We start from the raw sequence: 16,713 nt of genomic DNA on the forward strand, positions 1-16,713 counted from the left end.
GTGAGAAGACTAGACCAGCCAGCGTGACTCTGTGACCCTCAGCTCTTCATCTGAAAGGGAGATGGAGACTCTTCCCCGCAGAGTCATGGAGAGACTGCAGCAGGGTCACGGGTGCAGCCTGCAGGCACACTGGTCATGTTAAGTGCAGGAAGTCTGAGTCACACTAATAGGTAGTAGCTGTTGATGGTGATGACAGTGGAAGATGAGAGACTGGAGGCGGCCATCAGCACAGCCTGTGCAGCCGCGTCCCTGCCCCACTGTCCTCTGCTACCTGGGAGTCTCACTCATCCTCCACTGGCTGCCAGAGGCATTTCCCAAAGGCTGGCTCTGATCACATCCCTCTCTTGCTCAAAAGCCTTCCATGGCTCCCCACTGCCTCAGGGACAAAGGGGGCCCTTCGAGCCTTTGATCTAGGATTTCCCCTCCCAGAACCTACAGCACTATTGCTAAGGGAGGGAATTACTCATGGCCTGGTGTGGCGGTTGGACAAGGAAGTCAGGGAGGAGGCATGGGATGGGGTTCAGGGAGGACACCAAGGATTCACAGCAAACATTGCAAACACTGTAAGTGCCCTGTGCACAGCTCTTGACAGACCAACCTGCTGAGACCCCCAAGGAGGCAGGGACAGGAATCGCCCCCTTTTACAGAAAAGCAAGCTGAGGCTCGGTGAAGCAAAGTAACTGCTGGTGAACAGCAGGGCCAGCTTCTGAGCCCAGGCAGCCTGGCCTACCGCCTTGTGCAAACTTTCCTCAATGCGGTAAGAACAGTGCCTCCTCACCGAGACTGGTGTCACCTTCCCAGGAAGGAAGAACAACTTGCTAAGGCACACTAACCCCTGTGACCTCTATGTGCCTAGCACTTTTCACACAGCTTCTTACTTACCTGCATGCAACCTTGTCCGCCTTCCCATCGTGCAGATAAGGAAACTGAGGCTCAGGGTGGGTGAGAAACCTGTCCTGGGGCACCCAGGGAGTTAATGGAGGACCCAGGGCTTCGTCCAGGCTTGCGTGGCCAGCAGAGGTCTGGGCATCGACTCTGAGTGCAGGGTCGTCCCCAGGCTGCAAGGCCAACACGTCTCGCTTGCTATGTGGACAGAAGAGGCCTGAAAGAGGCAGAATGATGACACTCCTCCCCTGACCCAACCAGCAGCATAACCCTTGGGAACTTGTTACAGGTGCACCCTAGACCCACTGACCCAGAAGCACTGGGGAGGGGCCTCCACGCTGGTCTGCTGCAGCTTGGGACTAGGAACCACCACCTCGGGGCCTCTGCTCTGGGCCATGGTGGGCACTCACCTCCCACCTACTCCCTTCAGTCCCCAGGTCTGAGTGAGGGTGGGAGGGAGGGAGCCCTGATGACCATCGCGGAGACAGCTAGTGTGGACACTGCCTGGCCGGCCTCCGGCCTCTGATACACCTGACTGAGCCTGGGGGGATGCTGACACCTGTCAGCAAATTACCCTTCATCTGCTAAGCGAGAATACGGATCCCCACCTCCGACAAAGTGGCCGTGGGCCGGCAGGCACAGAGGGCACTCGGACCCTGTCTTCAGCACCGTTAGAATCGCTATTATCATCATGGGTCTAACTGGCCCCTCACAGAGCTCAGGATAATCTCCCTAAATTGACCTTCAGGACCCGCAGGGCCTGCTGCCCGAGTCGCCCCTCTCAGCAGCTCTTCCGGCCTTTCCCCACCATCCCACCCAACTAGGGAGGGGCCCACAGTGCATGGCCTTGGGGCGCGGGCGTTTGCGGTGTTGTCCCCACTCGTGAGGTGCACCTGGCACAGCAGATGTCGCACTGCACGCTTGGTGAATGGACGCAGGAGGAAACGGTGGATGAGAGGCTGAATGACCAGCCAGAGGTGGGGACTGGGGCAGAGGAAGACTGGGGCTGCTGGGATGGGGTAGGGTGGGGGGGGGCGTGCGTTCTGCTGGCTGTTCCCAGGCACACAGGCCGGGCAGGACCAGGGGTGCCAGGCCCCACCTCTTGGTGGAGCCACCATCCACTAAGCCTCCAGGCCTGGAACCCAGCCCAGCCCCCACCCACAGGCCCAGCTGGGTGGGGAGGACTCCTGCCTACCCTCCTTCCCTGAGGACTGCCTTCCCTCACCAGTTTTGCTCACATCAGGCCTCTGCCACCAGGCACGCAGGAGGTTGAAGTGGGGGCTTCTGGAGCCCAGCCCCCAAGAATCAAGCAGGAGGGTGCGGGGAGTGCGCAGTTTCTGCGCCATCTGTCCGCGGGCCTAACACCCATCCTGTCTGTCTGCAGGGACTCGACGCCCCTGGGGCCGGTGGCTGCAGAGGAGGGCTGATTCCAGACTCCCCTGTAGGCAGCTGGTCTTGGGGGGCAGGAGGGGCTCAGAAGACTGAATCCCAGCTTCAGTTCTGTGCTATGAGCCCGGGGAGCCACTTCCCTCTCTGAGCCTGTGTCTGAGCCTGTACCCAGGAACAGAGGTTAACCCCAGTCTCCAGAGCTACTGTGAAGTCTGGAGGACCCACCAGATTGGCTGAGCCCCAGCTGGGGTGTGGCTGGACAGTGTTAAATGAAGGTGCAGTGAGGGGTGTGTCTCCCGACCCCTTTGTGCCCCTTACCCCAGAGATGCAGCCCGGCCCAGTGGTTAGCAGCAATTCTCTTGGGCCCACTCAAATCCGAGCCCTGTCTCTCAGCTCTGTGACCCTGGGCAGTTTCCTTAGCCTCTCTGTGCCTGGTCTCCTCCATAGAATGAAATGACAATATACCGTCCTCACAGGGGTTCCGTGATTAAATGAGCTAGGCAAAGCACCAGCCAGTGCCGTGTACGTGGGAAGTGTGATGCAGTCTCTGCTAGAATTCTGCTGTACTTCCAGAACATTCAATGCTATACAAAGGTAAGTAGGCATAAAAGGGCACATATTTTAAACTTTAGTCATTGCTAATTTACCAGCACATCCTGGAGCACGATTTGTCCCCACGTCTGTGAATAGGAGCTGCAGCTCAGGGGAGTGAGGGTGGAGTGGCCACATGTAGCCAAGACCTGGGGTATCCCCAAGATTGGCCAGCGAGGTCCTGGCAGTGGGCGAGTCCTCAGGAGGCTCTGGAGATTAAACCCAGGACCATGAACCCTGCCCTGCCCTCCCTGCACCCAGCGGAAGGACTGGGGTGAGGCAGAGGGAAGGATAGGCGACAACACTGTCCCCTATGGTAGGCAGAGCACTCTGGCCAGGATGGCCCGGATGGCCGGATGGCCTCCGTGGGCGTGGCCTTGGACGGCTCCCTTCCTCTCCTGCAGCTTCGGTCAACTCCGCGGTGGGACCAGCCTCGGATCCCAGCAGCAGCCCCAAGCTCGCTTGCCCGCGCCGTCGTCCCCACATCTGGATGCCTCTCCCGCTTCCGTCCCCACCTGTCCCTGTCCTCCAAGCCGGGTATCAAGCACCGCTTCCTCCTCCCGGACCCCTGGCTACAGTCTTCTGATGGGCCCCCCGAGTCCCCTAGGCCATCCCGGCTGAGCCAGACCCGCATCCTCCCTTCTCCGCCCGAGTTGAGCTCCCTGCGCGCGGAGGCGCCAAGCGAGCGCTCCGAGCCTCTGGAATAGGGAGCGAGCCCCTTCCTCCCCTGGAGAGCAGGATGTCCTGGGCCCTGGATCCTGTCCAGCTTCGCCTCCGATTCTCGGGCCGACTCTTTCTCCATGCCTCAGTTTCCCCGGCTGTGCCAGGGGTAGAGGGTGAGGGCAGCGGCACCGAGCGAGGAAGGAAGGTCAACCGCACCCTCCCTCGCCGGCTGGTGCGACCGGAATCCCTACCCGCCCCCGAGGGGAGAAGGAGGGAGGTCCGGAGACTCAGGGAAACAGACCAAGAGACAGACTCCGAGCCACCCGCGGCCAAGGGGAGGGCGGGTGTCGCTCGGGCAGCGCTCGGCGCTGCCTTCACCGCCCGCCCCCGTCGGAGGAGGGGCGAGGCCCCAGGCCCCAGGCCCGCTGCCCGCGATCTGCCTTTCCTTGGTCGGGGTTCGTGGGCGGGAGGAGCGGGGCGGAGGACGCGGGCGCCCCAGCTTCCCCAGCTCTCCACCTGCGCGGGGCCGCCCCCCTCGCCCTCCCGCGCCGGGGTCCTAGGGAAGGTGAGCCGGCGTTTGTCGCGCGCGCCGGGAGGGGGCGCTCGAGAGAAGCTCCGCGCCCCACCCTGAACGTCCTGGCGGGACTCCTGGAGCTCCGCGACCTGCCCACCCCAGTTGACGCCTTGTCTCAGAACCGCATTCAACCCGGTCCCCTCAGTCAGGCTCAGGGCAGCGGCAGTGCAGGTCAAGGGAGGGCGGTTCGGGGCTGGGGGCAAGCCTGTGTCCTCTTCGTCCCACTCCAGCCTCACTGGGAGGACACTCTCCCCCGACCCCTGGGACCTGCCCTCCCCCTAGTTGTTCCGGCGCTCAGCATAGGCGGAGCACATCGCAGGCCTCAAGGGATGCTGTGGTGGAGGCTGATGGCAGCGCCGGCGGCCATTGGGTCCTGCAGACCCTGTGAAGGGCGCCCTGCCCGCCTGCTCAGTCGCCCACGCTCCCTGGGGCTACAGCTGTTGGTGTGATTCTCTTATTTTAAAAACTCCGAAATCTGACTATTTACATTAAAGAGAAATGTTCAGTCAACCATCTTTAAGGGCTGGGAATTTAGTGCTGGAACAAGACTGCTGAAAATCTCTGTCTCGGGGCCTTTCATTCTAGCCGGTAATGGGGTATTTTCTGCACCCGGACCTCCCTCTTCCCTGGCTTTCAATCCATCCCCTGGGCCCGTCCGCTCCTCCCCTAGGGCCATTTACCTCGGACCCACTGGCCCACCGAGGGCAGAGGGACCCTGTCCTGCACCTGCCTCTCACAGAGGATCAACACTTGAGGACAAAGTTATAGGACCAAGGTGCTCACATTCAAATAGACACGGAAGAAAGGCGGGTGGTCGGTGGGCGGGGCAGAGTTGGGAGTTCGAGATTTGCAGATACTAACCACTGTATATAAAATAGATAAACAGCAAGGTCCTACTGTATAGAACAGAGAACTGTATTGAATACCTTTTAATAGCCTATAATGAAAAGGAACATATATGTGTATAACTGAGTCACTATGCTTTACAGCAGAAATTAATACAACATTGTAAGCCGACTATTCATCTATTTAAAAAATTACATTTAAAAAATTTATGCGGGATGCCCTGCTGTGGCCACCGCGGAAGTCCGGCGTGTTTGCCTCCGAGATAGCCACAAGAGGGCGCCAAAAGCAAACCTTCCTGGCCCAGAGCCAGGAGTCCACCCACCCTGAGGACTTCCAGCCGTTACCCTCGTCCATTCAAGCTTTGGAGGGCCCGTGTACCTGAGGCGGCTGAGAAGGGAAGGGGATAACTCCAGCCTCACTAAGGCCAGGGAACATCAGAGATGGTTGGTCCTTCCTCTTCATTTGGTACTCCATTCTCTTACTGCATTGGCAGGAACACCAGAGAGGTGCAGGGCCTCCCAAGGACACACAGCAAACACTGGGCATGGCCGGGACACACAGCTCCTGCCTCCAGATCTGTCTGTCTCTTGTGGAGAAGGGTCCATGGTGGAGGGCAGAAGGGAGGGCTAGAAGCAGAATCGAAGGCTGGAGGCAAAGATGGGCCCTGAGAGGAACTCTGTGGGCTCAGATATGGGCCTCCAGGCCTGTGCTTAAAGATACTCCCTGTCCCCAGCCTGCTGCTCCAGGGCCTTGAGCACTGCCTGAGAGCCCTCTTAGGGGCCATCCGCAGGAGAGGTGAGGCCCTTGTAGCTAACACCTTGGCTAAAAGGCAGCACCTTAGGTGACAGCTAGCACCGTCATTAGCAAGTAAAGAGAGAAAATCCTGACCAAGCGCAAAGGAGGTGGGATGGCCTTTGGGGGGATGGGATGGTGGGAGGTGGCACATGCTTTCCTGACACAAGGGTGCCTAAGTGCTGAGCTGGTGCAGTTGCAGCCACCGTGACCACCCTCGCCTTGCTGTGTGAACTTAAGGCAGGCCTCTGTCCTTCTGGTTCAGGTACGCTCCTGTGAAGAAGTGTATGTGTATGGACGGGTGGGCGGGGTCTCCTTTCTCTGAACTTAGCTGACTGGGGTGCTTGCCTACCTAAAACCCTCCCAGAACTCCCTGTTTGTCATCAGGGACCCATCCCTTAGCTGGGTGTCCCCAGCCTTGTGTGATCCCTGCCGACCTCCTTGTCCACTCTCACCTCTCTTTTCACCCACGTCATCAGGTCTCCCACGCTGCAGCTGCCCTGCTCAGATCAGGCCTCTGCTGATCCTGACGGATGCCTCCTCCCCGGTCCTCCTCAGAAACTTGTGCTAAGAGCTAGAGCCACCCCATGGCCAGAGGATGGGGCGCTGGGGTTTAGACACAATATACATGTTTACGCTGATATGTCTCTGTCTGGTTTTCGAACCATCTGACTGTGAATCCATCAGACAGTGAGTATGGACTCTTATTCACCAATGACCTCAGAACCCAGCACTCACACTGAGTAATACATGGTTATTATTTGTGTATAATATTGATATTTATTGATAAAGAAATGCTTAGTTTATGAATGAACGAGTGGAAGAATTGTGATAAGATAGGTGGATGGGTGACTGAGGGAGATGGGTAATGGAAAAGAAGTGAGAATGATTACTTGATGTTTATGTATGTGGATAACATGAAAATATAATATAAGATGAATGCATGATGAATGAGGAATGCAGAATGATGGATGGGTAAATTACTAAGTGGACAGATGGTTGGTGGGAGATGAATGGATCAGGAGGTGGATTAATGGATGAATGATGGATGCAATGGCAGGATGTGTGTGTGGATGGATGGTGTATAGATAATGGTAAACAGGTACTGGAAGCGTGGTAGACGGTGGTGCTACATGGTGGACGAATGGAAGATGGTGGATGGTGAATGCATCTATGTAATGGTAGTTGATTAAGTGATGATAAACAGATAAACAGACTGTAGATTGATAGATAAAGGTTAGGTGGATGTGGACACTAAATTGAAAGATTGATGGATACTGAAATAATCTGTAGATACTGGGTGCATTGCAGGTAATAGGTGGTAGATGGTGGATGCATACTGGGTGAATGAATCATGGAAGTATGGAGGGATGGTGGGCAAATAGTAAGTAGATGCTTGTGAAGAATATGTCCATAAAGAACGGATGGCTAGACAGTAGATAAATGTGAACAGATATATGATCGATGGATGGATCATGAATGGTGGACAAGTACATGGTGGCTGGATGGTGCACAAATGGCAAATAAATGGGTGATTGCTAGGTCAGTGGGTAATGTTTTATGTACTGGGGAAATGTAGATGGAAGGTGGATGGAGGATAGATAATGAATAGATGGGTTCTGGATGGATAGATGGTGATTAGGTGATGAATGGTTGATGGCTAAATGATAAATGGCTACATCTTGGAATATGGTTGCATAAAAGATAAATGGTGGATGGGAAGATGGTGGATGGATGGTAGGTAGTGAATGTGTATTGCAAATGGATGGTTTAATGTATAAATGGAGGAAGACGGATAGATGGCAAGTGGATGGGGAATGGATGATGAATGAAGATGGGTATTGAATGGATGGTAAAAAATGGATGACGGATGATGCACAGATAATGAATGGATGGGTTCTAATGGTAGATGGGTTGTAATGGCAGATGGATTGTGGTGGATGAACGCTCACTGCTGTCTCTCTACTCTATCCCCAGCACCTAAAACAAGCATTGGTACACAGCAAGGCACTCAATAAATTTTTCTGGAATAGATGAATATGGATGGATGGTAGATGATATCTGAATGGTTTTTGGATGAATAATGAATTATGGCCAGATGATGGGTGGATGGAAAGAGTATATTGTGAGATGGGCGATGAATGGATAAATACATGGTGGATAGGAATAAGAGGTGGATGAATGGTGGGTTATGGTTCATAGAAACAAGAATGGATTAGGTATGGGGAATGGCTGGTGACTGAATTGTAGATGGAGGAATTGTGGTTGGCTGGCTGGAGACTAATGGGTGGGTGGTGGATAAATTCAAATACATGGACAGTAGATAGTAGTTTGGTGATTGACAACCAGATATGTGGTGAACGGATAAATGATCGGTAGATGGATAAATAGTTGTTAAATATTGATAGAAAGCTGTTAGATAGTGAATGATGGATGCATAGGTGGTGGATGGATGGATGGTGAATCAGTATTGGACTAATGGGTAATTTTATGGTGTATTGATGCTTGGTAAAATGGGGGGTGTGGGTGGTGAATGGATGGCTGCGTGATGGATGGATGGTGGTTGAATGATGGAGACTGAATGGATGGTAATTAGATGGTGGAAGTTAGGTGGTGGATTGTGGATGGGGCAGGTGTTGGTTTATTGATGGTGGATGGATGGTGGACGGCTGACGTTGGGTGGTGGTTGGACGGTGATTCAATGGTGGGAGAGCCATGAAAGGAAGATGCATGCTAGATGGTGGTGACTGGGTACCTGGACGCTGAATGGTGGGTTGTGGATGTTGGGTGGATGGTCTTAGATGTTGGATAACTGATGGTGGATGTTAGATGCTGGATGGTGGAAGGATGGGCAGTTGTGCGGGTCAGAGGTTATTCACCTTGGCCTCAGGTGTAGACACCAGGCTGAATGAGACTGTCCCAAGGCTCTTTTGTTCCTTTTTGGGAATGGAATCGGGGTTGAAGACTAAAGAGGAGCATTGTGGTGTCGCCACCCCCTCACGCGCATTGGCCCTCACACTTGGGTGTTGTCCTTGTCCTCTTCAATGATCCCTCAGGTGGAGGGTGTCCTCTTTCTATGTATCTGCCCCCCTGAATTCCTAAACCTCAAACTTGAGGCTGGGTCTCAAGTGACCAGGATCACATTCTGGGAGAAGTGGTTTTGTCAAAGGGTGGATGAGGCCGGGGTGCTTGCGACCTGGGAAGGAGAGCTGCGAGGCGGGGAGCCGAGAGGCGCGAGTGTGAATGAGGCGCAGGGCGAGGGAGCGCCTGTGGGCGGAGAGCGCGGGGGAGGAAGGAAGGGAGCGAGCCGGGGAGGGCGCACCAGGGCGAGCAGCCCCGCGCCGAGCGTGGCAGCCCTGGCGGGAGCACCCAGCGCGGGCCGGTGACTGCGAGTGAGGCACAGCGGGCGCCCCCTGCCAGCCGCGTCCCGACCTGAGCCCCAGGGTGAGCCCGGGCGCCCGGCGCGGCGCGGCGCGGCGCGGGCAGGACAGGAGGAAGGGGCGCGTGGGGGCGGGGCTTGAGTCGGAGCTCCCAGGAGAAGGGGAGGGAGTGGGGACCAAGGTCAGCCCTTGGCCGCTGGGCGCCGCCGGGCTTTGGGAAGAGCAGTGCCTCTGGGGGCTGCCCACAGCGACACCTGGCCCTGCACACCTGGGAAGCGGCGAAGGTGCGCGTGGCGGGGCCTGGGATGTGCGAGCGCGCCGCTTGGCCCTGGACCCTCGCTCAGAGCTCCTGGGAGGCCTCAGGCTCTCGCTCTCTGACCTCCTGCCCGTCCCCTTGGCTCTGTCCTCTGTCTCTATCACCACTCCTCTCGCCTCTGTCCTCTCTGCATCTTTCTCCACTTCGGTCATCTCTGCCGTGTCTCTGTGGCCAGCAGGTTTTTCCTGGCTTTTTCTCTCCTCTGTCTGGATGTAGGTCTGCTCTGCTGGCTTCTATCCTGGCCGCCCTGGGCTCTAGCCGAGGTTCCGGGGTCCCAGGGTGGGATCCCATGAAGGGTTCCTATGGGAGAGACTGACCTGGGAGCAACAGGCCTAGGAGGAGGGGCTTTCAGCTGCTCTGGGATTGGGTGGAGGCCTGGGTGGATACAACCCGGCTGCCCACTGCCCTGGGATGCCCACTGCCGTGCGTGGCCCCCTCCCAGCCTTCTCTGGGTCCCAGTGGGACTTGAGCTGACCTGAGCTGTTGAGAGCTGTTCTCTGGTGAAAGAAACCTCATTTCCCAGGGCAGCCTCCTCCTTTACCAGGTGTGCACAGGACCCCCTTCCCCACAACCAGCAGGGCGTCATAAGCATTCCATCCTGCTGGTCAGTGCTGTCCCCCTGCCAGTCCCCTCCCAGCCCCTTGCCCGTGGCCTCCTGCTGCCTCCTACCAGTGCCCAAGTTAGGTGTCTGCCTGCCAGACACCACCGCTGTTTCTGCCTCTGCCTCGTGCAGGTGGAGAGTCTGAGGCTGGTGTCAGGGCCGCTCTTCCCAGAGCCCTTGCTGTGTGGTCTCTGGTGGGGCTCCCTCGCCCTTGAGCCCGGCCTGAGCAGGCGTGGCCAAATGCACGAGGGAGGTCAGTTTCCCTTCTGCTATAGGTGTGGAGGGTCTGGCCGTGGGTGTGTGTGCAGTGTCTGTTCTCAGGGAGGAACTGTGTACCTCTGCCTCTGGCCGACTGGAAGTCAGTCAGTCGGCGCTGCTCCCAGCCCCCTGTCTCAGAAACCCACTTGGGTTCCCCAGCACTCTGCACCCTCCCCTTGCTGCTCCCTGCCTCAGAAGCTGTCCCCTCCCTGCTGGCCTGGCTGCTCCCTGCCATCCCTCAGGCCTCCTCTCTGAAGCCTCCATGGGTCTTCAGGCCGGGCCAGCCTCTCCTCCTCCTGCTGCTGCCCCTCTGCAGCCTGGGCACCCCACGAGGTGCCTGTCCAGCGCCCCCTCTGATGGGCTCAGGCAGGGAGCAGGGGCAAAAGAGGTCCAGCTAGCGTGGTCGGCCTGGGCCTGGGCCTGGGGTGCAGTGGCCGTGGGCTGGAGTCAGCTGAGCTTCCGGGAGAAGGATGGGACCCAGCATCTGGCCCGTAGCAGATGCCTCATCTCTGCTCCTTCCTGCAGCGCGACAGTGGCGGCTACATGAGTGGCCCTCAGCCTGCCATGCCAGAGCAGAGCCCAGCCGAGGAAGCTGGAGGCCCAACAGGAAAAGTATGTAGTTGGGGCCCTGGGGTCCGTGGAGTCAGCCTCAAGCCCTGGCCTGTGACTTGGCCCATGCCTCAGTTTACAGATCTGGGTGGGGGTGGTGGCTCCACTGCAGAAGCCTGAGGCACGAAGCAGTGGAAAGCCCAGCTCCCTGGCTTACTTGGCGCCCTTCCAGGCCCTGGGAACCCCAGAGCTTGCGCCCCAAAGCGGTCTGCCCTCTTTTGGGTAAGGCAATGCCAGGTTTCCCTGCCCTCAGCTCTGCTTTTTGAAAAGTGAGGTCCCTACACAAGGGGTGCAGTCCTGATATGCTGAGCTCTGGAGCTGGGCTCTTCTCATGGTTGGAGGCAGCGGGGCCAGACAGGGGACAAGTTTAGAGTCACTCAAGGACCAGTCTGGAGCCCAGGGTTGCAGACACAGCCTTCCTAGCAGGGCGGATGGGGACGGTGAACCACAGGCCTTGGAACTCCAAGATCTACTGGCCTGGATCTCACTCTCTAGTGGCACACTCTGGGCAGAGGAGCGCCCCTGGCTTCTGGAGGAGGGCAGAAAGGAGGATGGCAGGGTGGGGGGGGGAGGGGTTCCAAGAAGGGGAAGGAGCCCCTGAACCAGCAAGGCCAGCAGGGGGCCTCAGGAAGGTCCAGTCATTGGGACATGCCAGGGTCCCTGCTCCGTTGTCACTGATTCCACAGACATCCCAGCCTGGTGACACCTGTTTTCACACTTATGGGTCACCAGTGGTGCTTTGTTAAAATGTTGATTCCTGGGCCCCCACCCAGATACTGCATTTATGCACATGTCCAGAGGGTTCTGCCTCCGGGGTTCAAGGGCCAATTAGCAAAGTCTTGCCAGATGTACACCTTCCCTTCCTCGAGGCACATTTGGGGGGAAGGCAGACATGCACCAAGCAACTATCCTTCTAGGTAAAAGAGATGGGGCTGGGGAGCACCAGGAAGGGAACCAGCCAGAGCGAAGGCACGGAGGCGGGATGGTGCAGGGGTCAGGGCTGCTGTGGCATGGGGCCAGAGGTCTGTATGGTAGCACTGGCAGCTCAGGCCTCATCTTTGGGAGGCCTTGAATGGGAGGCAGAAGTACTGAGGGCACCAGCAGGGCTTGGGGAGGCGGCCCCCACGTGGCTCTTATGGGCACTGAACAATGAGCCAGAGCAAGCTGCCCAGGTTGCCTTGGCAACAGCTTCCCAGCACCTCCAAGGGCCCAGTAGGAAAGACCCCAGAAAGGGGCTGTGTGGGTACGGGAGGCAGCTGGGAATGCACAGAAGCCCTGAGCTCACTCACTCTGTGACCTTGGCCTTTCCAGCCTCATGCTCCTGTCTGTGAAATGGGTCCTATGTTGCCCCAGCTGCAACCGTAGGTGTGGAGTTTCCCAGCTGGTGGGATAAGAGAGGAGCTGGGACCCCTTGGGGGATGTATACACACACACACACACACACACACACACACACACACACACACGCTCATCTGCTCACCCTGGCCCTGGAGACTGGGCAGGATAGGCCCCAGACTCTCCCAGTAGACGGGGTGCAGGATAGGCGTGGGAGGGAGTCGGGAGCCCAGGCCTGGCGCTGCCCTGACTGCTGTCCACCCTCCCTGCAGGCTATGATGGGTGCCTGGGAGAAGGGCCCTCGGCTGGGCCAGCGGCTGCCTTCAATCGTGGTAGAGCCCAGTGAGGTGGGTGCCATGGAGAGTGGGGAGCTGCGCTGGCCCCCGGAGGGCACCCAGAGGGGGTCCATCCAGAGCCAGGCTGCTGCTGGTGAGTGAGGGGCTACCTGCAGGGGTCCCGAGAGAGGAGTCAGAAGCAGGGTCCTCCACCCCACCAGTCTGCTCACTCCTCACCAGTGTGCCAGCCCTCTGAGCTACTGCTTGGCCTGACCCTCTCCGTGTTGCCTGTCACCATCCCCCCTCCCACCTGCACATGGTCCCGGTCCCATCATCCCCTGTTGTGGCCCCAGGCTTGGCATACAGTATGCATTTGTTCCCACCACCACTTTCCAGCCCCACCTCCCCTCTCCTCTCCCTTGCTACGGAAACGACAGGCCAGTCAAGAAACAAGCACCATTCGGAGGGTTGGAGTACTCAGATGTATTACGCCGGCGGGCTCAGAGGGGCTTCTGCTCCAAAGCTCTGAGCACCTTCAAGATGTGCACATGAGGTTTTATAGGGTAAAGTACAAGCTTGGGGTATTTGGCCAATAGGCATGGAACAGCTTTAGCAGCATTATCATCACAAAAGTGGAGGCAGGGAGGCAGCAAACCAACATTCCAAAGCCAGATATGTATCTTTGAAAATCCAGCTGGCTAGCAAAAAACATAAACAGCAAACCAACACTAATTAACTTAGATTTACAAGTTAGTCCAGCAGAACTCAGATCAGTATTCCAATACTTAGATTTGTGAGTTACCTTGTTAGACCAGCCCAGCTTTTCCTTCACACCCTGAGTATCCATGCCCTTTGGAGCAAGTGCGCCTTGTCCACTAGGGCCTGGAAGGGGTGAGGGTGTGGGTGTTGAGCAGCCCAGGCACCCACAAGATGGGGAGACGGGCCAGCCTGGTGGCAGGCTGCTGTCCTGGCCTAGGTGCCCTGGTTAAAGGCGGGGGGGGGGGAGCGGCTGCGGACAGAGCCAGGAAAGCTTCTGGGTGGAGGACGTGTGGGTAGGAGAGGGGTCAGCCAGCAGCCAGGGCTGAGGCACAGGAGAAACAGCAGGCTGGGCAATGGGGGCCTCTGTGGGGGGGGGGGGTGCGTGGGGGTGTGTGAGCTGGGCCCTGGGCAGCTTTGTGCTCTGAAGACCCCACGGGAGTCTGTCCCCCCTGGGGGGGAAGTGAATCTGGCCCCAGCTGGAGCTGCTTAGCAGCTGCCTGCCCCTTCTCTTCCTCAGATGTTGGCTCTGCACCCCTGCCCGGATCCCCTCCACTGCCCCTGCCCCTCAGCCCATATGGGTCAGCCCTCCCTGCAGTGAGGGCCCAGAAGTAACCCCCTCCCCTCCCCAGAGTCCCTTCAACCTTTGTCAGGTTCTGTCCAGGACCCAGATCAGCCCTTGGGTAACCACTGAGATCTGGATGCTGGGAGATCCCGGTCACTCAGAAGCTTCCGCACTCCTGTCCTGTCAGCTACTCCCCTCCTCTGGTAGGTGTGCCAGAGAGGGTGCCGCATCCTCCTTCCCTCCCTTGCCTGGAACCTCGCACCCAGCACCTCCTCCTTCAGCCAGGCGGGAGCCCATGGCTGGCCTCCCGAGGCCGCAGCCCACCCCCTCCGGCTTCCTTGCACACCTCTCCAAAGTGCAGCCCCGCTGACATGGAGGCCTCTGTGTTTCTGCAGCCTCTTCACGGAGCCTGCCAGGAGCACCGGGGGAGGCTCCGGGTGACGCCGGCCCCGAGGACCAGACCTCTTGCCTCCAGTGACAGGAGGAGGACGTGGCCAGGTTCTGCTCTCCCTGGGCCCTGCAGGCCTTGCCCCGTCTCCAGCAACTGAAAGCGCCTGACAGAGAGAGCCCAAGTGGCCAGGCTGATGCTTCGAGAGGGCTGGGCCTGTCACGGTTTGTGGAGCCGAGCCACCACCTCTTGCCTCGCCAGGTCTGGCCAGCACCACGGCCCCTGCCTGCCCCCATCCATGGCCCAGGGTCTGGATCACGACCCTCCTTGTTCTCTGGTTTGAAGCAGAAATAAAGGCTCCTCCTGGTGGTCAGTGGGCACACTTGGTGGGGACTCCAGGGGCTAAGGACAATTTTGGTTCTGCCAGTTGTCTTCCAAGCAAGGGCCTCTGCTCAGAGCCCAGGCTGACCCGACCAGAATGCCAAGTGCGTGACCCCTTTGGGTGGTCCACCGTGAGGGTGGGGGCAGCTGGTGGGACTGTTTATGTGCTCCTCTGGCGCCCTGCCTGGGGTCCTCTGCTCCGCTCTTCCTCAGCCAAGGCTGCCCCAGGCAAGACCAGCTGCCTCCAGTGCAGCCTCCCCACCTCTCCCTGGGGCCTCCAGGCCTGGCTGCATCCGGAGGGCAAGACTCCTTTCTGTCGCCTGTTACCCACCCAGGATGTGGGAGGGATGGTATGTGGGTGGAGTGACTATTCCAGCCTGAATCTCATTAAATTCCTGCGTAAGTCCCATTGTATAGATGAGGAAACTGAGGTGAGAAGTTAATACAGGAAAATGGGGTGAGTCCCAGGTCTCTGTTGAGCCCCTGATGATACAGGAAAAGGAGCTGAGATTCCCAGAAATTGGGCCACTGCCCACTTTTTGACCTTTTACGGTCAGCCTCAGAAGTGTCATGGTGCCATTAGCCAGGCTAATGTATTAGTGCATAGTGAAGTTCAAGGTCTCCTAGAAGTCTAATCTCCTGCCATCTTGGGCTTCAAGGCCTACCAGGAGTTAGATTTTCCACCATCTTGGTGTTAATTGCTGTGTCATTCCTTGAATGGCCGTGCCCTGCCCCCTTCCTTCCTGTCTCACTGGGATGCACCCGCCAGGAGAGGGTCCTTGGCTTCGCACAGGAAAGAATTCAAGACCAGGCCACAATTGAGTAAAAGTAAATTTATTTAAGAGATACACACTCCATAGGCAGAGTGTGGGCCGTCTCAGAAGGCCAGAGAGGCCACGAGGCGTGGGAGAGGGAGGTGTTTAGAGTAAAAGCTACACACTCTGCAGATCGAGTGCAGGCCATCTCCAAAGGCGAGAGAGAAGAGGCTTGGGAGAGACACGTTCTATAGGCAGAACACAGGCCATCTCGAGAGGCCAGAGGCGGCCGCAGAGCCCGGGGTCACCTAGGAAAGCAGGATAGGCGCCAGGCGTGGGCTTAGTGTTTATGGGCTGTAATTTCCTATGCTGACAAGTGGGAGGGTTATTCTGGCTACTTTGGGGAAGGGGCGGGGATTGTCAGGACTTGGGCCGCCGCCTACTTTTCAACTTTCCTGGTCAGCCTGGGAACAGTCATGGCCCCGGTGGGTGTGTCACTTGCCATAGCAATACAGTATAATGAGCGTGTAATGAAGCTCAAGGTCACTGGAAGTCAAATCTTCAATTGCTGTGTCATTCCTTTAATGGCTGTGCCCTGCCCTCTTCCCTCCTGTCTCAAAGAGAGCTGCCCAGGGCTAGTGCTGGCTCTGGCTATGACAGGATCCCACCCAGCCAGCCATAGCGTCCTCGTGGGAGGTTGGGTAGCACTTCTTCCTGAGCCACGGGAGGGTCCTGTCCCTCCACGGCGTCCAGCAACATCATTTCTTGGCTCTGACCCACTGCAGGAGGGGAGCCCTGCTGGCAGGTCGGGGTTGGCACTAAGGGCAGAAAGCTGATCACCGCCTGGGCCCACACCCCAGGTGTACCACCCCGCCTCCCATTATCCCAACATGGCCCCTTGCCCTTGGCCAGCCTGACCCAGGCCTGAGGAAACTCAGGGCCCGGCAATGGGGAGCCCTGCATAAATTTAGCTCAACAGAGTCCACAGGCCCGGGTGGGGTGGTACAAGGCCACAGGTGAGCGAGGAGGAGGCAGGAGACACAGGCCCCTCTGTTCTTTCCTGGAGACCTTGCTACCTCCAGGATGAATAAGGCACTTTCCCCAACCAGCCTTCCTTCTAAAAATAGCCAACCCTCCAAATGCAGGAGAGGTGGGGGTGGAGGTGCAGAAGTTTGCCTAGCAGCCTGCTTTCCTTAGGCCCATGGCCAGTACACAGGCTCAGGATGTCTCCGTGGGTACTCCCCTGGTCTGAAGCTTAGTGGGGAGTTGGGCTGCCCTTCAAGGTCCTTCCTGTCCTCCTCTGGCCCTTCCTGTCCACTCCACAAGGGGGCAGAGGGCAGACATTTCACGGGAA

General features: G+C 57.7%; 1 protein-coding gene across 3 annotated transcripts; it reads left to right on the forward strand.

Moving 5' to 3' along the window:
- Positions 1–6,352: 6,352 nt before the first annotated feature.
- On the forward strand, positions 6,353–14,550 carry LBHD2 (LBH domain containing 2). 3 transcript variants are annotated; one of them, XM_032482929.1, is made up of 4 exons: positions 6,353–6,430; positions 10,821–10,907; positions 12,512–12,668; positions 14,231–14,550. In XM_032482929.1, the coding sequence occupies exons 2-4, from the start codon at positions 10,839–10,841 to the stop codon at positions 14,311–14,313; spliced, it is 309 nt and encodes a 102-aa protein (XP_032338820.1). In that variant the 5' UTR covers positions 6,353–6,430; positions 10,821–10,838; the 3' UTR covers positions 14,314–14,550. The 3 variants fall into 3 exon arrangements, with proteins under 3 accessions (XP_032338820.1, XP_032338819.1, XP_032338821.1); XM_032482928.1 differs by lacking the exon at positions 6,353–6,430 and adding an exon at positions 9,049–9,184; XM_032482930.1 differs by lacking the exon at positions 6,353–6,430 and adding an exon at positions 9,285–9,404.
- The last annotated feature ends 2,163 nt before the right edge of the window (positions 14,551–16,713 follow it).

Source organism: Camelus ferus, chromosome 6 (genome assembly GCF_009834535.1).
Source record: "Camelus ferus isolate YT-003-E chromosome 6, BCGSAC_Cfer_1.0, whole genome shotgun sequence".
NCBI lineage: Eukaryota > Metazoa > Chordata > Mammalia > Artiodactyla > Camelidae > Camelus > Camelus ferus.

Bases quoted from the DNA above. Each gene is read 5' to 3' on its own strand.
- LBHD2 (XM_032482929.1), top strand. From the start codon at position 10,839: ATGAGTGGCCCTCAGCCTGCCATGCCAGAGCAGAGCCCAGCCGAGGAA. The intron at 10,908-12,511 runs GTATGTAGTTGG...CCCTCCCTGCAG, and splicing joins CTGGAGGCCCAACAGGAAAA to GCTATGATGGGTGCCTGGGA. The intron at 12,669-14,230 runs GTGAGTGAGGGG...GTGTTTCTGCAG, and splicing joins CCAGAGCCAGGCTGCTGCTG to CCTCTTCACGGAGCCTGCCA.